This window comes from Musa acuminata, chromosome BXJ1-8 (genome assembly GCF_036884655.1).
Source record: "Musa acuminata AAA Group cultivar baxijiao chromosome BXJ1-8, Cavendish_Baxijiao_AAA, whole genome shotgun sequence".
In the NCBI taxonomy this organism is placed as follows: Eukaryota; Viridiplantae; Streptophyta; class Magnoliopsida; order Zingiberales; family Musaceae; genus Musa; species Musa acuminata.
Genome location: NC_088334.1, coordinates 1,784,403 through 1,804,289, shown reverse-complemented (window position 1 = coordinate 1,804,289; position 19,887 = coordinate 1,784,403). Strand labels below are relative to the sequence as shown.

Here is a 19,887-nt window from a genome sequence, read left to right as displayed (position 1 = left end):
AAAATATTAAATGATAAATCGGGTCCAACAATCCACTAAGGCAATATGAGACCACCACACAATTAAGAACACACATGACCGCAACACGGAACATTAATGATGCATACAAGGTATATATATATATATATATATATATCGAGAGAGAGAGAGAGAGAGAGAGAGACGCCGTGCCCTATATAAGAACACGTGTAGCGGCCTTACCCCAAAACCTGAGCACATCACGCATCGAATGGCCTCCTCCGAGCCTGATTGAAACCCCCTTCCCCTTCCCGCCCTCGCTTCCCAGGATGCGACTCGATCTCCGATCTCGATGTAGCAAGAATTGTGGCGGTGGAGGAAGGGGTTGAGATGGAAGCCGGCGGCAGCTGGGCAATCCCTTCCATCTCCGTTTTGGGTAAAGCCCATCATCTTCCATGTCGATCGATCGAAAGGCTAACCCTCTTTTCATCTTGTTCTGTCGTTATTATTTCTCTTGATTTCTTTCTTTCTTCTTTGTCTGCCTTGTATTGATCCGCGAGATTGGCGCAGATCAAAACCCTAACCCTCTTTTCACTTCGTTGTCTTGTTAATAATCTTGATTTCTTGCCTCCTTTGCTTTTCCTTTTCACTGATCAAAAGCCTGAGCAATAAATTACAACTCTATATTTACCTTTAACAAGATCCAGAAGAAGACTTGATCCACACTGCAGCCATCCAGCTTTAAGATAAAGATAATGATTCTATTACTACAGAAGCCATCCAGCCTGGACGTATCCTCAAGCACCCAGCGTGTAGAAACTGTCACAGCAACAAACGCAAGCCTCAGTCACCACTTTCATCACGATCATATTCTGCCGGCCGCACCGATCTACTACCAAGAACATCTCAGAACCCAAAGAAACGGATCAAATCTCCATCCAGAAAAAAGAAGACAGAACGGACCTTAACAAGTTGCTGCGTCGGAAGCACGACTATCCGAAACGTGAGCCAGCGGGAATTGCCGTTTCAAGGGTTTTGTCGGCGCCATCAAGAAAACGGCGAGCTGTATGAGCCTTGCATGCCGCTACGGCGATTGCTTCCTCGAAGATCGGCTCCCAAGAACATCTTAAAACTCAAAAGCACTCAATAACGGACACAATCCTAATCAAGAAATGAAAGGGAGATAGTAATTAGATCGAGAAGCCACCGTCGCGAGAGCTCGACGAGCTGAGACCTTATCCGTGGGGCTTCAAGGGTTTCGTAGGGACCTTCAGGAAGTGGCCCACCGTTTCGTTACTGCATGAAAACGACATCCTTGACGATCCGCTCCCATGAACACCTCAGAATTCAAAAGAACCCAAGAAACCGACAGCGTCCCGATAAAGAAGAGGAAGATAGAACGCACCCTGCCGGCTATTGCAAGAGGTTGAACGACACGAGACATGAGCCATAGGAGACGAGTCTCGGTGACGTTTCGATGGTTTCGTTTGTCAGCGATCTACCATCGATCTGCTCCCACAAGAACATTTCAGAACCCAAGAAAGCAACCAAAGCCCACTCGAGAAAGGGGAAGAGAGAACGCACCAGATCGAGCGGCCGCCGCCATCCTAGAACTCAACGATCCGTGAAGTGAGCCATCGGAGACTAGGGTTTGTCGGGTTATCGAGAGCGTCGACGGCGCCTCCAAAGCGAGAGGGGAAATGGTAGGAAGAGGAAGAAAGGTGTCGTGGAGAAGATTTGGGCGCCGAAGAGGGGTTTTTTGAAACGGAGAGCGGAATCATAGGGGTAACAAATGCCATTAACCTCGCATATTTATAGGGCTCTCCTGCGCTCTTGTGAGTAAAATTTTGCATTTATGTCACTAAATTAATGTTTATTAACAGAAGATTAGAAGTAATTTATATATTTCATTTATTTATTTTACTTAAAATTAGTTAATATTAACCACAGTCAGAAACGAATGTGTATACGTACACAAATGGACTACCTTAATATTGAAGGATATATATAAGGGTAAAATAATTATTTTCACCTTTTACAAGGATAAAAATGTAAAAAGCCTGCGGTGTCGTGCCATCGAAGTGCTAATAACAAACCAAGAAGAGTATTCATATACTAAGGCGATTAGCTTTCGGGTCAAGAAGAAGAAGAAGAAGGAGGAGGAGGAGGAGGAGCTCTTCCCTGCCCTCTGTCATTTCGGTTCCGCACCGTGGACGTAGGTGACGCCCATCAAAACCTGGGCTCTCCGTTCTTTTCCTTGGACCACATCCCGGAACCAGGTGCGGCTCCGTCTTCCAACCCGCTCCTTATCTCCTTTCTCCTTCTGTTTCGGTTCCCGTTTCGGTTTCTCGGAATCCATGTTGATCTGTATTGTTTGGTTCGGATCGGTGGGAGAAAAGGGAGCGGGAGGAAGAGGAGGAGGAGGTGAAGATGGCTCACCGAGTGGATCACGAGTACGATTACCTCTTCAAGATCGTCCTCATCGGTGATTCCGGCGTGGGGAAGTCTAACATCCTCTCCAGATTCACGCGCAACGAGTTCTGCTTGGATTCCAAGTCCACCATCGGCGTCGAATTCGCCACCAAGACCCTTCAGGTGACCTGCTTCCAATCCCTAATCCTCCTCCTCCTCTGCATGACACAAACGAATTGACTAACTTGGAGAATTCGTGGATGCCTCCTAGCAATTAGGACCGTTGGCTGACGGATGATGATGATGATGATGATGATGATGATGATGAATAGTGTCGATTAGGTCTTCTTATCTTTTGAATCTTCTCAGGGTTTTGGAAAATATAGACTTTTTTTACCAATGACAAATTAGTTAATCGAAGACCCCTAAAAAGCAGAGCAACTCCAAAGCTTTTGCTCTTTTGCTTCCCGGGTCTGGTGCATGTGTATGAAACATATAGTTCCATGCTGGTGATCTGATGCATTTGCAGATCTCATAACACTTCCATAGATACCTGGCCAAATTGTCATTTGCATTTGTATTGTATGACATACCATCTTGTTCCTTTTGAACATGTCGTAAATACAAATTATTGACACTCTTCAGTCTGCTTCTTTTAATTACAGGATTAACATTTTCAATCATGACATTGTTAATGGAGATAGATACACTGTTACCTTAATTGCCATTTTCAATCGTTGACATTGTGATGGTTGCAGTTTTCATTCTGAATAGACAAGATAATACCTGCTGTTGTTCGTGATATACCGACTCCAAAACAATTTATTTTTTTCAGTGGATTTGTCGAATCATTTGAAGGAAATGAGCTAGATTGATTATTTTTCATCATACTGCATCCTGTACGCAAATGATGAATAATTCAGATTTTCTTGTTGACGACATATGACTAGGAATGTGTGTGTTGTCAACAATTAGTTTTTAACCTCAAAAGCGAGATCACCCACTTCCTTTACTACCTTCCACCATCACAGCAAGAATCTGTGTGTCTGCCTATTAAGGTTGCGGCCATGAGGTGCTGATCGTGGCGGTATGATGATATATTCATGTAACCCTTAAGCTGGTTGGCAGGATAGTTCAATACCCAAGCAAATGGAGTTTGAGATGTAAATTTCAATAGCTGGATGTGTAGTATATCACCCTTGTAATCTGCTCATCATTTCTGTTTCATCCTGAGTTCCGAACCTCCTTGATCCTTGGGCTGTGAGTGAAATAGATTTAAGTTGATGCTTCATGATTCTGGAAGCACATTACTTGCATTCTAGTTGAGTGTCATGTGCATAGTTGCTGGTGTCCGTATGACACAACAAAAATGGTGTGATCTGAAATCAAGGTGATGTTTGCTTTCTTATACTAGTAGTACCTTTTGCTCTCATTTCTGTATGTTAAATTTTAATTACAGTAATAAATCGATGTAATGAACAGGTCGAAGGGAAGACAATCAAGGCACAGATTTGGGACACGGCTGGTCAAGAGCGGTATCGAGCCATAACCAGTGCATACTACAGGGGTGCAGTGGGTGCACTCCTAGTCTATGACATAACAAAGAAGCAGACTTTTGACAGCATCCAAAGGTGGCTCCGTGAGCTCAGAGATCACGCCGATTCCAACATTGTCATCATCTTGGCTGGTAACAAGTCAGACTTGAAGCATCTACGAGCAATTTCGCAAGATGAGGGCCGGGCATTGGCTGAGAAGGAGGGGCTTTCTTTCTTGGAGACTTCAGCACTAGAATCACTCAACGTCGACAAGGCGTTTCAGACGATTATATCAGAGATTTACCACATCATAAACAAAAAGGCACTTGCAGCCCAAGAGGCAGCAAGGACCGCAGGCCCTCCCGTTCAAGGGACAACCATCGATGTATCCGACTCTGCTGGGGGCTCAAGGGCTGCTTGTTGTTCAAGGTAGGTGATGGCCTGTCAGAAGAGTTCTCGGACACGAAACTCGTTCTGCTGTGAGGAGCTATAGAGTGCAATTGATTTGTAGATTGGCTTCCTGCTTTTCGCGTGTGATTGGGAGATAGCGAGATTAGATTTCTCTTTGTCGGGAGCAATTTCCCATTCATGTGTAGGACAAATTGTTGATTTCTTGGTATCACTTGAACTTGCTGTGGAAGACGCTTTAGAATAAGAGTCACAGATCCCCTTTTTGTGCTTTTCAACCCCATTAACTAAATTGTGGTTTCCATCGTATGTGTGTTCTCTTGTGTTGTTTCGAAAAAGCGAATAGATAATATCGCACAACAAAAGCTAAATAGAGTAGAGACAAAATGACGAGGGTGGTGTCTCAACAAAGCTCTACCAAAAGGTACGATTCGTCATTTGCAGCATCCCCAGCAAGTTGATGGAGGCTCTGGAGATACCCACTTGTGGGCATCTGTCGCAGGGGCATCAATTGAAGGGGCAATCGGTTATTGCATAAGGGTAATGATCCTCGCAACATAACAGAAGCCGATTGCGTGCGTGAACAGCTCATGCACGTGCGTGCCGAGGTTGGTTTGATAACACGCACGTTTACAATGTGCAGCGATCTACCCACACAGCACATTCACCGTACGGGGATATCAACGTCGATCGGGTTATTAACCTACGTACGGAGTTACCTACCTCGTGTTGCACGTTGTACACGTGCGATAACAACATACTCTCGCAGTCACGTCCGGGGGGGGGGCGGTTCTGTGGAGGGACGGTGCAAGATCCACGTCCTTCCACCACAGACTTGTGCTCGGGTATGACGGCAGTCTTGGGATCTATGGACCTCAGCAATGGACGACCAAGCCGTTCAGGTAGACCTGCGGGATGAAGGCATTTAAGCTGAGAATTTTGACCTTGTTGTGATGCATGGCTGTAATGAGACATCCGTCAGAATGATCATTGCAAGTCGTCTCTAATACATACATATTTCGTGTACTTGAGGAACCACAACCGCAAGAATGCAATGAGAAAACATTAACATCACCATTCCATTTAATCAAACGTTATTCCATAATTCAGTGCATAAATTTTACACAAAGCCAGTGACATCTTAGAAATGAGGAACATATCTTATAGATGGTCCAACAATTTGAATCAACCTCTAAATATGGCAACTTATGTATGAAGCGACGAAATTTTAGTTCCACATCATCAGTTCTGTTTTGTTCTTGAGATGGGGAAAACATTTTCATGCCACCACTCAAATGCTTTACATGGGTATTCAAATCACACACTTAAATAAAGGTGACGGAAAATGTGCAATTGGGAATGCACCGGAGAAATTCTGCATATGCCTGCTTTCTGGTCTTGGACAAAACTTTTAATTTTTCATCTCTAGTATTGGGCTATATATAGGAAGGTTAAGGTTCAATCGGTTGGTGGCGGATCAATTGTTCGATTGCTGTACTTGCCAAATCTACCACCAACCCCAAGATCGGATAAGGTGTCCCATACCTACGGCGAAGGAAACCAAATTGTGAGAAATTAAGAAATGAGAAAAAAATAAATATTTCAATATGGAAGTTACTCACCTCCAATCTTCCCTTGGAGCCTCCGATTGCTAACAAGAAAGGGCTATCATCTGAGAAGGCGATAGAGAATATGGCTCCCTGGTGACATCAAATCAAATTATCACAATTGTCACTTCATGAACTTGAATAAAACATAGGAACACAACTTTGTTACTAATCAGCATATGATTTTCATTTAAAGACCAATCTTCTTATTATAGGACACAATTTATTTTCCATGGATTTTCATATTTTGCCATTTAAAATTGTGATACTGTACAATGCAGTCATTTGAAAGATAAGCACTTTGCTACACATAATAGCATTAACATCAAACTAGCATGGGGTAGCATATTAACATCACATGTGAATGAAAACACAGATTCAGAGAAATTAATATTGTGTGTTTTCTACAAGAATGCAGCCCAAAGCTTTATCGTATCTAATTACAAATTTCAAGATACATCAAGTCTCCTAACTACTAAACTGAAACATCACACTTACCGCCTTTGGGTTCTGAGATGCAACACATGATGGTTGATTGTTTGACAAGTCCCATAGCTTCACCTGTTTTTTCAATTGGCCATCAGCATATTATTTTATAATCTAAATTCAAGAGAAACAAGGACCATCTTTTACCGTCTTGTCTGTTGATCCGGTAGCAAGAAACTGCATGAATAATATGCCAATAAGTCATCATCAACATTAATTCCTTGGAAATAAGCAAAAGAATTAATAGCAACATACATTTGGAGCTGCAGGATTATAAGAGACTGAAGAAACAGCTTTATCATGTGCATGGAGAGTGAAACTTGGCTTGGAACTGGAATCTGTATCTGATGAAGCCCGGACATCAAAACCTTGAACAGTACCATTCTCAAGACTCACCTGAAGCATATTAGACAGGTCATTCAAAAGGCACATAAGCAGCTGAAGGAGCATTGTACACCAAATAAGTACCACTTTTTTTGTCCTAAATTGTGAATTATTTAAACATAAGTTACACAAATCCAGAACCAGAGCAACAATATAAAAATCCTTTCTACAAATTTGATCAAGATTCTTTCACATCTAAAGCTACATTTTCATCAGCCGTAGAACACAGTTTCCTTTCTGATAACTGATATCTTCCCTGATTGTGCAAAGTCCACCATCAGCTTATGCAGATAGTTATAAAGGTATCAAGAGATAGGTCATTCTGTCTGATGGTGAAGCCACCACCACCAAATATCATTTACCAGATGAGCTTTGATTGATAAACAAAAGGGTTGGTGGGAGAACCACTAACCATATTCTGAGATTCAAAGTCTCAGACATCCCACAACTAGAAAAAGTTAATATGTTGAGGAAGAAAACTCACCACAAATGAATGTTCTGAATGTGGGTCCCATGCCAAACTCTCAACATCAGCTGTGACACACCATTCATTAGAGACCTGATTACTTGATCTCATATCCATCTGCAAATAACAGGGTATAAGAAAATTAATTACAAGTTAAGGCCACCACTGAATGGCCAATTTACATTGACAGTACCAATTTACATGAAACTGCCAAAAAAATGTTCTTGAACATTCATTTTCAATAAGAAACTCAAAATCTAACACTTCTAGACCAGAAAAAAAGAATCTGAAAACGCAAGCTTCTCAGCAAGAAAAATACTAAGAGATGGTCCATAAAGTTTAATTTGATTCTTGGAACTCGTCGGAGAACAAATTTTAAGAATTTGATGTGACTTTGATGATAAAAAGAACAAGCATTTACAAACCAGGAACTATAGAAAAACCAAATATTAGCATATTCTAGATAAACAACTTTTGGAAATTCAAAAATTGCTTATAGTGTGTTAATGTTTTGCTAGTACCCATTTGGGCTACACTGCCAACCAACCAAATATAAATAGCAACGGTGCTAGTCCTCACTTAAATATTTTCTTACATCTTGATGCAAATGCTGCTAAATGGAGCTGATTAAATACAATGCACATAACCATGTTTTCTGCTGTCAAGCAACATTTGCAGCACACTTCACCCTGCTTGTTCCCTTTTTTTTTATGATGCAACAGATGGTCATAAAAAAGAGCACATGAAAGAAGCACTATAAATTGCCTGCAAACAAACCCAGGACAAGTAAACAATTCTTTCTTGTTATACTTATTTCTGCAATATCTATCTATATGATGGAATGAATGAGGTCATTTTATTTTTTCTAAACAAACTTAAAGAGTCATGATATGTCTGGTGGTCTTAAGCTCAAAAGTCAATATTATTTCATAAACCATCAATTCGATTTAGATTATAATTTTTCTGTCTTCTTTTTCTTGAAGTGTCTGTTGATTTTTTTTATAATATTTACTGTTTCCGAATTTAGTAGATGTAAAGATTCAAAAAAAGGAAGGCTAGTTACTCTTTCTAGCTAAAAGAGTTCCAAAGGACTCAGAATTATCATAAAAGAGAGTTTTGAACGAGGGGAAGAAATTAAAATATGCCATAATGCTATCTCATTTATTTAGCATCTAGACCCCCATCCAATTTAACAAAATCATATCATTATTAGTCTATTACAAGGATCAACTTGCTGGAAGAACAAGGAACAGACAGAGAAATTACTACAAGTAATAAAGTGTACTTTAGGTTATTCCGCTAATTATCTCTCTACTCTTTTCCTTTTTGTAATTTCATCTGTTACTTCTTTTCTTAACCAAACTGCTGCCAGTAACAACTAGCAGACGGTTGCTTTCATCAAGCTTACAACCCAAGCAACCAATCAACAAATAGCTAACAAGCAAGCAACTCATGAGCGACTTGGTTAATTTGCATGTGTCCTATGCACCCTATGCAATGGTATGATGGAACTGCTCTGCATCAATTAGAAACATAATCATCCCTTACCATGACTACTGATTGATCAAACGAACCACTAAGAAGAACTTCAGGAGAATGATGATTCCATGCAACTGCCTGAACCTGTAAAGTTGTGAAGTAATTATCAAACTATGTAGCAGAATGTCATTTAGTTTTGACAAACCAAACAAAAATTATACTGTCATAAGTTACCAAACAAAGTCCACGCTATGGAAAACAGAAAATACAAGACAGATTCACAGACTTAACATTTTTTTGCTTCATCAAACTTTAGGTTCATAGTATAAATAGCTAAAAGCAAGAAAGAATAGCATTTCTCAGTCAGATCAATATGTTCTAACTCTGGTTCGCACAAAGGGAAAAATAGATTTTCCTCTGCCCAGACAAGGGCTGAGCATTTAAACTGATTATTTTAGGTAAATTACATGAAGACCATTTTTGACTAGGAGCTCCAACGTACTGGAGATGCATGAAAATAGAACTCAGAATGTCTTGCCAAAGATAAGCCCTGTTTGTTCCCTAAGATAATTTTAGTTTTTTTATCTGGTTGCATTTAAACCTTTACAATTATCGACCTAATTTTGGGTGTTAATTTTGTGGCACTTGTCTCAATTTAGCACAATATTGCCGTTTGAAATCTCTATCAATTTATAACATGTTATTCCATTTTGTCTAACATCATTGGATCTTACACGTTCATTCAGTTTTTTTTTAATTCCTAGAATCAAAGATCATTTATTTGATATTGTGGAATGATTAAGATAAACATTGTAATTGGAATAGCATGCAATGAATTAAAGACAACCTAAAAAAGTGTAGTATTTTTACACATGCAATTACTCAGAAATGTAGAAAGAAGAACAATCACAAGAAAAGAATAATAGCAAACCTAAAACATATAAGGAATATTTGAGGTAAAAAAAAAACTAAGCTTTTAGTTTTATACTTTTCTTCAAGAAATTAAGTTTTGGCTACACATTAAATTCAATATTCTTCACTGTACATTATAAAAAATATTTACCTTATCTCTGTGGTGCTCAACTGTCACAGCACATTTGCCACTGACCACATCCCAAATCTTGACTGTTTTGTCAGCACTTGCACTAGCTAGAACATTCCTGAGATTTCATAAAAGAAACATTATGAAACAGATGCAATCATAGTATAAAATGAATAGCATCATCATTGAACATGCTCACCTCACTTCTTTGTTCCATGCAAGCCCAAGTACAGAGTCTCTATGGCTACCCTTCTTGTACTTCACTGATGTCTACACGTCACATTCAAAGAACATGTAAGAACCAACAGAGTAAAAGGCTTCAGTAAAAGATCGTCTTATAAGATGAAAATACATGAAGAATTGAAATCTGCATAAGATGACCTATCAAATTACAATGTAATTCATCAGAGTTTAATAGCCTAAGAATTTAGAACCTTCAAGTCCTCTCCGACAAGTGAATAACATTGTTATAGATAGTTAATCCCTCAAGTGTGCATATGATGGAAAAAAGGACATTAGGTACTTTTGAATTGCCAGGAAATACCACAAGGTAAATTATTTTAAGATTGCAAGATATGTCCCATTAATTTGTTTAATAATATGACCACATGGGGTGATTGAAGCAACTCAAGGCCATCAGCTACAGATTCATTAAAAAAAAAAAAAACACAAACCTTTTTCCCTTTTTTCTTCTTCTTTGAGACACCCCCCAACACTAGGAAAGGTTGAACCTCATCAATCTGTCAAAGTCATATTATACAATGTAAATAGGTTCTCGATGCTTACCAATGAACTAAAGGATGTAGACGATCAGACACAAAATAATGTCAGAATTATAGACACTCAACCAATAAGATTATGAACAGGAAATGCATACCAAATCAAGGTCCCATATCTCGATAGCTGGTTCCATGGAGCCAACAGCTATAAAGTTTCCTGCAGAAATCATGATGATGTAAAATCAAAGAACTGAGGAAGTTATTCAACAATAGTAAGACAAAGATAGTATATTACATAAGCAACAAGTGAAAGGCATGGGTCACCTTTATCACCACTTTTAAGATTACAATCAAGCCAAGCTGTACAAAGCGGAAAAGCTGGAAGGATGATATCATGATGAACATACATATTCGAATCACCATCCTCTGATTCTTCAAAGATCCAAACCTGCCATATGGTTCAAACCAAATTAAGCTTATCAAGCATGCTTGAATTTTACGAGCAGAAATTCTCACTGACAAAATTTATATGGAAATAGGATACATGCTTCAGCAACTTTGCATTGTTTTAACAGGGTGTTGACATCAAAACTACTCATGTCAGTAATTCCTACAAAAGATTTAGATAGCTTCTTCTTTCTATGCAATTTAGGCAAGAGGAGGGAAACACAAATATGAAGCGGACAGAACCAGTTCACCAAGACACCAACTACCTATAAAAGGTAGTAAAGGTCCTTTTTTTGTGGGCTTTATTTCAGCAGCGGTATTGGCTCATCCACTCCAACTATCCAGCTATCATCCAATCCAAGCACCTTACATCATAAGAGATGCAGGATTGATACAATAACATGTATGGCATATCTCATGCCTTCACAAGTCCATTACAGGAAATAGCATCATCCTTGTTTACCACAAGATGAGAAGAATGTCAAAACAGGCAAGTCCGCATGCATGCATCAAATGTTTCCTGAAGAATAACAAATATGATTTAATGTGTTTGCCAATTTCTGTATTAAAACTTGGAAGGAGAAGGCAAGAAGTCAGCAGTGCTAAAAGATACATCGCATGGGTGGTAGGTGATTTTAACCTTTTTTTGGCTCCCCACAAGTGGGTTACAACTCCATATAAATGTACTATGCATTGCAGCTATTTAACAAAGGATTAAATTTTTTTATCTAAAGGAACATTTTTAGTATGGACATAAAAAAAGCAAATTGCATCAAATAAATTACATGACCACAAGGTCATGCCTCTAGGTCCAGTTCAGTTGTCTCTACTTAAACAAGAAACTGTCCATGAACCACAGTAACTAGACCAATCATGAGGAACCCCATAACTAACATCAATCATCACAATTTATTTTCTTTTATCAGAAGTTGTCCTGACTGCAAGCCCGATTATGATATTGCAGCCCAGTTCATCTCTTGCATGAATGCCAGCTTACTGCAAACCATCTTCCTTAGGTCATGTAATCAAGCATTATATCAATAAGAGGACAGCAGAAATATAGGCCAGCAAACCTGAACAGATGCAATGTTCCAACAAATCAAACCAAATGTTGTTTTCCACACAATCTATGATTTCAACAATTAGCTGTTGACTTAGTAAGTTTGGTATATGCTTATTTTCTTCAAGGCCAAAATCACAACTAAAGACAAACACATAAGATGAGTACTGAACAAATACAAGTAAAGGTGGAAAAAAAAATGGAGGAAGTTGACAAAATATATATTGGAAAGGTAAAGGAAAAAAAAGATAAGGTTTAGATCAAGTTAAAGACATGCCTCGAGATGGCTGACTTCATCTTCATTTCGTGCACAGACTATAACTGCATCAGTTGGTTTTATGGTCATATCTTCTATCTCTTCATCATCATCATCGTCCTAGTAAAAAAAAAATTTAAAAAAAAAATATTACTTTTAAGACATTACAAAGAAACATACATTAGCTGTACTGATGATGAAAAACTCACATCCTTGTTTTGCAGATAAGGGTCCATCTCATTACTTTGATAGTAAATGTCCCCTAAACCAGTACTAAATAGCTCGATGCCTGAAAAGTAACAATTTTCAACAATGAACTAAAAATGTAAAATCATGATAATTAGTGGGGAAAAGTTGGTACCATCATCTTCATCATCATAATGGTCCATGTCAAGTTCCCGGAGGCCATCAGCGATATCTTGGAAATGAGAACCCTTATCCCCCTGGTCTTTCGATAAAGCCTCAGCAGTAGCTAATGCATGGGTGACTTCATCTGCATCTTTGGAATCATCAACGTCCATATCCACTTGTTCATCTTCGTCACTGTCTCCGCTGCACAATCAACACAGGCAATCATTTGCAAGGCCGCCAACCAAAATTAACGATGCAATTTACTGTCAAGCATCACATTTTGGAACCACTGAGTGGACATGAAGAAGTCCAGCAAAAGATTTTACCTTCTTCTCAATGCTCCCGTTTTCAAAATCTCGTCAATTTCGTCTTTAGAGGGTGGCTCGGCAACCACTGGGGAGCTCTTGGATGCTCCCTTTGGGACCCAAGTCACTGCCGAAATCATTTTAGCGTGGAAACTGTGCAAAGGCAAAGGGATTCAGCAACAAAATTATTCAGAAGCACTTTTTTTCATATTTTCTTCTCAGAAAATGGTCAAGAAATAAAATTTCCCCAACTTTACTTCACAGAGAATCATGATTGGGATGCATACAGCTAAAAAGATTAGAATTAAAATGTGGGCACTCGGGATACGGTGTGTTCCATGTCAAATTGAAGAAACTACATAGGAAAATGAAAAGGTATCACCGCCCAAAAGCTTAGTATCAGAAAGACATAACTACGTCTCCTACAATCCTTTTCCGCTCACCTCGACAAGATGGACTGATGGTGGACAACAGATGAGGGGCAGACAAAGAGTCAGCGACTTGTGGAAGGAATAGCACGAAAGATGCGGCCGCTCGCCGACGTTTCAACGATGGCGATGAGGGCGACGGTGGAGTGTGGCAAGATCAGGGCAAAGAGAGAGCCGACGGCTAGGGTTTCAGCAGATAAGCAACCAACTAAAGCACGTAACATCCAAATCTCAACCCGCGCACCGTAAACACGAACCCTCAACCTTTCCTCGGGATCGAGAGATCGAGATCGAGGCTTACCGACGGTTGTATGGCGGAGGGAGGGACGGAAGGAATAGGCGAGCGATTGCGACCGCAGGAGTGCGCGCGTGCCTGCGTGGCTGCGTGCGACGGGCTTCGAGAGTTCGAGGGACAAGTTTAGGAATAGGGTTTAACTCCTGAAAACATTTCTGGTTTTAGTTCTTGGAAACGGTTCAATAATCGTTGTTTTCAGAAACAAAAACACACATCATAGTGGCCCCCGCGAACGGAAACTTGATCATGATGCAGTGAATCTAAAAAACTCTATCACGTCCACCGGCAACGAGCTTCTCTGTCGAACTGGAGGAGCTTCGACCGGGGTAGAACCGGTTCGACTCTGGTAGCGATCGAGCTGGTCCATGCGTATTCCGGGTCCGTTTAGATCGACCAAGGGACGATTCGCCCGATTCGGTTCGACTCTGGGAAAGCTCGAGCCGGTCCATGCCGATCTGAGCTCAGCTAATGATTCGGGCGACTCGGAATCGCGCGAACCGCGTGACCGGTTGAAGTTCGACCGAAGGTTGCAGCTGCCAATAAAACGCCCACCTGCCCCACCTCCACCTCAGACCGAGATCGAAAAGGTCGCTGAAGATGCCTGTGAGAGTGGTGGAGAGCTCGACGCCTTCGCAAGACTCCGGTTAGATTTTACTTTCCGGGAGCTTCCTCCTTTTTCTTGCTTTCGATACTAGATATTTCTAGGCCTTTCTTAGATCGATCGTCTGCTAGGGTTAGATCTTCTGATGTCGATTTTAGGATTATATTTGCATTGAGACGAGACTTCTTAGGGCTTTCTTAACTTTAGCCCTTCTGATGTGTCTCGTAGGATTGTACTGCATTTTGACGAGTTTGTTTGTGGTGGTCGATTTCTCATTGTCAGTTAAGTTTTCTCACAGTTATGACAGAAATATGATGAGTGGAATTATAAGGTTGTAGTTGTATTGCAACCGACCATCTTTTGCCCGGGAATCTGAAGAGTTGTTCTATATTAGGACATCGAGACTTCCATTTTGCTGCTTCAGGCCGATGCTGTTATCTTTACATCAATGTTTCTGTGCTTGTGGGAGTTCGAATTTAGATTATCTTTGTTGATTGATTAGGTACATAAGTTCGCAGATCATGGTGTGCCTGCAAGGAAGAAAGTTGCTGGAACCTTAAGTAGTGTTCTTTTAATATAACCGCTTCCTTTTATTAGCAATTACTTTTAGATTTTATGGACTTCTAAATACCTAATCTGTAAAATTACAGTAGTAAACTGTTCAAATGTACAATTGTAATTCTGCATTGATTCAACAGATTGATTAAATCATTTTGTTCATGCTTAACATGTCTTTACAGTTTGTATCTTTTCAAATTATATGTACAAATAGCTATATGGTTATTTGTTCAGAATTTGACGATGATTAGCTTATAAGCTATGGTCTATATATTTTCATAATTTCTGACTTGAAAGAGATATGTGTTATTTTTTGGTTGATATCAGCTATGAAGTTTGTGTTTTGCTTGCTGAATTTAGTGGGATTCAGATTAATGTGATAGCCGATTATGGACCTAAGCTTCTTATTTGTCATCTCTGATTCGGTTGTAAATATGACTTCTGGTACATTATCCATTGATTTTGAACATGGAATGACAACATGCTGAAGAAGCACTTGGAGGGACCCATTATAGTTTGAATAAATAACAGACAATTGCCTTCATGTCTATCGTGATTGACGTAAGAGGAGCTGGAAAAGATGGGTAGCTAACGTAGATTAAGCATAGGTTTGATCATGGACTACTATGGAAGTCGTCAGTGGTGATATTTTGGAATACATTAGATTCCTAGTATTGCAAGTTGAAATCCCATTTTGATATTGACTCAATGTTTTGAGTTTTTAGATCTCTTAATTTGAGTTTAACATGAAGCTGATAATTTAAATCGAAAAATAATTATAACAATTTATCCACTTCATACAATTGCAAGCATGCACTAAATGCCACCAATTTTGGCACTGATTTTCAACCTGTTCATGTGATGCAAATTTTTTGGGTTGATTTCATTGTTCAGTATGAATCACATGTAGTCTCTCGTTTCTCATTCTTTTGCAGAACTAAAAAATGATGGTAGGGTATTAGGACAATGTTTCTTTGCTTGTATATATCTTGAAATGCGATTTTGTTAGAATGAAGTTTCGAGCTTCCTTATATTGATAAGGAGGTTGCATTGTCTGTTTAGCATTTCCTTTACATTGATAAACACATGAACACTGTCCTTTCATACTGATGCGTGTTTGGTTTTGCATGTGGATCTTATTATATTGGATGATGCCACTTATTTGAGCTGATTTTTGGTTAGCCACTCTTAGATGACGTGCATATTGTTGCTTGCAATCTTCATGACATGTGAACAAATTTCTGCTATAATGATATTTAAAGCTAATTTGGCACCATATTGAAGAATAAAAACATGTACAGGACTAGAATCAAGAACTGGACGTCCTCCACCTCCTTCTTGTTCACTTTTAAGTGCTGGGAGGGTGAGTACTTTAGTTCTGTAAAATTTCTGTTACGGGTAGATGTTTCATCAAACTTGTTGGTATTTCAGTTATCTGTGATGCAAGGGGATCTTTGTTTTCACATGTTAGAGTTATTATCTTGTTTCTTTAGATATTTACCTCCAAATTTTTACTGTAATACTTGTATAATGCTACTTGGCATCCTTTGGAGAAGATTGATAGAAGAGACATTCTCTTTATAAAATATGTGCTTGCCTGTTTTCTTCACTTGTCATGGGAACATTGGCAGATGCTTTGTGCTGCTTATTTGACAAACAGCTTATATGTGGGTCCATATAGTGATGGATTTTATTATCTTGTCCCAATTTCTCCCTTTCACCACTTCATAATTGTCACGACCTGGTTTTATAGGAAAATTAATCCATTAATTTTGTTGAGTCTGAACAACGGGTCCAAAATACTTAAGTCAAAGTTTATTATAATATGAGACCCTTATTAGTTAATCTTAATCTTTTGCTCACTTCCAATATGGGACTAATCGGGATGTTCTAATCTCCCCGATTGGCTTGATGTCCTCGTCATTAATCAGATCCTGGTGCATGTGAGGTTTAGCCAAGTAGTGGCTCCATGCAATGACATGCCCTCTGGTCTCGTCCACGGGTAGCTCTTTCCTATTTGAGCCTCTCATAATGCCCTAATACTTGGTTTTGATATCAATTATCACGATCCAACCTATTAACCTCATTGATCCTGAGCTACTGATTTAATATGCTTAATAATCTCAAGTTTACAGTGGTACATCAATCATACCTTTGTGGTCAATCCTAGTCTTTTACCTACTTTCAATGTGGGACTAATCGGAGTGTCAGGGTAATAGGTCAAACATGTATACGATTCTTCATCATATGAATTTGTGTAAATAACCACCCGCAGAGAATATTATTTAAGAACTCTCTTCAATTCAGAGTAAGTGTTGTTATGACTGGAGTCCCTGTTTGTGATGGAGCATCTTGTTAAACTCAAAATGAAGAGTTCAGACCTTTTCCATAGCTGTAGTTCATATGCATTAATTCAGCTTATGCAATGTAATGCTTGCAATGGTAGTTTAATGCCATATACTAGTGTTAATGTAGAAAATACCATGGCTTTAAAGGAGAAAGCAGCTGGAGTACATAACCAGCACAAAAAAGCTTGCTGGTAAGTTAGACTGTTCTGATGATTGGGTCACCAGATGTACAAGAATGAGTTTACCAGATCTAAAGATCATGGACCAGTAAAGTTGCCAATATTTGAGATCATTATATTCACACATGGTTAGGTCTCACCCAAGGACAAGCCTTCCCAGGAAGTCCTTGCTGGGATTTTATTGATCATCTGATGTTGGATATTTAATATCTCTATAAAGGAGGTCTATGTATCAATACACTCATCTCAAACAAATATAACCTATTATAATTGACTATTGCATCTGTTGCATCATACAGCGGAAGTGGCTACTATAATATAGAAAGCAAATGCTGTCAACTTGAGTACTCTCTTTAGTTCTTCCTACTGTATTTATCTATGTGGGGGGTGGTTTCATGATAGAAGAGTCCATAGTGAATTTTTATTGTAGCAAATTACTGGATTAAAATATAATTCATTGTCATTGTTAATTCACTCGTTTGGTTGCAATTTGTCTTTGGGATCATGAATTGGATCGACTTGCCTTTTGCCCTCTTTATAAGTTTGAGGGCAGGGTTTGTCTGTAGATTTTTGTCTTAGAACTCCTTTATGCAGATGTTTGTGTCCCCAAGTATATGATACTCTTGCGGTGAGCACTCTGTCACAAAATAAAGAAAGAGTCTATTAGTATTATGTATTAGAGTAAATGTTATTAAATAATGTAAGTCAATCAAAGAAAATAAATATTGAAAGGTCTTATCAAATTTTTTATGGAAAAAAAGAAAACCATTTGAAATAGTTGGTGCAGTTAGTCTTACATTTTATTATACTGGTCAGTTTTCTAGGTTACCATGAAGGATAATAGGTAAGAAGCATCAGGATGCTCTATATTTCAGGATATGCTTCCAAGGATCATGCTGGTAACTGTATTGTCCAACGAATTATGCTTTGAAGGTTTCCAAATGTTACTATTTATGGAGGTTTTTCCTTCTTACGAAGGCTAAAGATATATTTCGCATATTAAGAATATTGCGTTATATATTATGCTATCTTTCACCTCAGTATACTTCCTAGAAATGGTTGCTGGCAAACTCGAGAACTCCTTTTGATTCTTCCTCTATTTGGAATTCAGCAGCTAGCTTCCATTGCAGGCTTTTTCCGGTACCCAGAATGTTTCAAGTTTGCAAAAAGATGAAGCGTGGAAGGTTAATGTGCGGATCCAAGGAATTGACCTTGATAATGGCTATTTATGTGGCACAATGGAAGCACTAAATGTTCCCTTAGCAGACACGCCTGTAAGAAGATTTACCAACCTTTATCTTTTCTGCTATTTACATGTATTTATTTAACATCTTTTATCACATGATTGTTACTTACCAACCAGAACGTTTTATCAACATAAAGCAGTCTTCACAAGCAAATATTTCTTTTGCACATATTCAGGTAGTTACTTTTTGGGAGGGAGAACTAGTTGATGGAAATAATTTCACTTTTTTCACCAGGAAGTGGGAAGCAACGTATGGCCTTTTCTTTTTAGTTTATTTATCACAGATGCTGATTGATTATACTGTAAAGTATAATCAGCTTTACTTATATTCATTAACAAGCAAACCCTTTCCTCACTTTACAGGCCAGAGGATGATATTAGACATTGGTCCAAGTTCCCATCTTTTGCTCCACTTCTGGTAAGAGAACATTGATCCGAATTTGATCTGTATGGTTCTGTCAAGTTGAAATTTCTGCTTTGTCAGAGTCAGGTTGAGGCTGATGGTGGTAAAAACATGGATCTGAGTAACTATCCGTACATATTTATGGTAGCCTCTTACCTAATCCTAATCCTTGTACTTGTTAAAATCATATCTTGACTTGCCATACATATTGCAGCGATGGAAGGAGCAGTATTTTGTTAATGTCGGAATAGACTGTGGCTTGACTATTGCGGGCTTCTACTATGTTTGCTTTTCTTGTAGTGATGGTTCCATCAATGGCTTTTATTACGATCCTAATAGCAGGTTGCATCCCGAATCTCCCTCATTTCTATCTGCATTATACATGATTATTCATTGCAAACCTGAAAATACATTATTTGATTCTAACAAACATTTGTTTGGTAAACTGCAGTCCTTTTCAGAAGCTCGAGTTGAAATGTATCCCCGGGGGTTGTTCAGGTTATACTTTCTCGTCGTATCAACTGCTATAAAAGTCTTATTTTCTAATAAAGATCTGTGGGTTGTGTAAAGATAATTGGATGTCTTGGAAACCATGTTCTGATTACTTTAAAGCCTTCCCAAGCTGCTTAGATGGTTTAAACATGTTGAAATTTGGCCTTTTATTTGTCGGAGCTTAAGTTGGCTTATCGTGTCTAGATATGTGTCATTCAAAACATGATTAAGACCAGTCATCCTAAAACAGCATCATTGTCCAGGTTTTGTGGGCTAAGTATAAGAGATAGTTGATCAAGCCAACCCTTTTTAAGCGATCTTCTCAACATAGAAAATCCTTATGTTTTCAGCTCTATTGACATCTTATTTATTATTGGTTAGGGCATTGTTTTACGCTCGATAAGTTTCTTTCATGTTCGACG

At 38.9% G+C, this 19,887-nt stretch overlaps 3 protein-coding genes across 5 annotated transcripts; 2 read left to right on the top strand and 1 right to left on the bottom strand.

The window, feature by feature from the left end:
• Window positions 1-2,077: 2,077 nt before the first annotated feature.
• LOC103994045 (ras-related protein Rab11C) lies at window positions 2,078-4,591 on the top strand. Its single transcript, XM_009414308.3, has 3 exons — window positions 2,078-2,237; window positions 2,358-2,553; window positions 3,853-4,591. The coding sequence occupies exons 2-3, from the start codon at window positions 2,389-2,391 to the stop codon at window positions 4,336-4,338; spliced, it is 651 nt and encodes a 216-aa protein (XP_009412583.2). The 5' UTR covers window positions 2,078-2,237; window positions 2,358-2,388; the 3' UTR covers window positions 4,339-4,591.
• Window positions 4,592-5,368: 777 nt separating this feature from the next.
• On the bottom strand, window positions 5,369-13,778 carry LOC135680562 (uncharacterized WD repeat-containing protein C17D11.16-like). Of its 2 annotated transcripts, none has more exons than XM_065194573.1 (17): window positions 13,645-13,778; window positions 12,937-13,068; window positions 12,621-12,811; window positions 12,469-12,548; window positions 12,281-12,379; window positions 10,821-10,944; window positions 10,655-10,713; window positions 10,452-10,517; window positions 9,977-10,047; window positions 9,799-9,895; window positions 8,805-8,879; window positions 7,275-7,373; window positions 6,662-6,802; window positions 6,554-6,583; window positions 6,419-6,481; window positions 5,936-6,013; window positions 5,369-5,858 (listed from the first exon to the last, which is right to left on the bottom strand). In XM_065194573.1, exons 2-17 carry the CDS (start codon window positions 13,053-13,055, stop codon window positions 5,772-5,774), a joined length of 1,479 nt encoding a protein of 492 aa, XP_065050645.1. In that variant the 5' UTR covers window positions 13,056-13,068; window positions 13,645-13,778; the 3' UTR covers window positions 5,369-5,771. The 2 variants fall into 2 exon arrangements, with proteins under 2 accessions (XP_065050645.1, XP_065050646.1); XM_065194574.1 differs by lacking the exon at window positions 13,645-13,778 and adding an exon at window positions 13,359-13,638.
• Window positions 13,779-14,178: 400 nt separating this feature from the next.
• On the top strand, window positions 14,179-19,602 carry LOC135680561 (uncharacterized). 2 transcript variants are annotated; one of them, XM_065194571.1, is made up of 8 exons: window positions 14,182-14,281; window positions 16,099-16,160; window positions 18,455-18,598; window positions 18,747-18,820; window positions 18,934-18,988; window positions 19,055-19,117; window positions 19,188-19,315; window positions 19,425-19,602. In XM_065194571.1, the coding sequence occupies exons 1-8, from the start codon at window positions 14,236-14,238 to the stop codon at window positions 19,501-19,503; spliced, it is 651 nt and encodes a 216-aa protein (XP_065050643.1). In that variant the 5' UTR covers window positions 14,182-14,235; the 3' UTR covers window positions 19,504-19,602. The 2 variants fall into 2 exon arrangements, with proteins under 2 accessions (XP_065050644.1, XP_065050643.1); XM_065194572.1 differs by lacking the exon at window positions 19,055-19,117 and having other exon boundaries at window positions 14,179-14,281.
• Window positions 19,603-19,887: the final 285 nt, after the last annotated feature.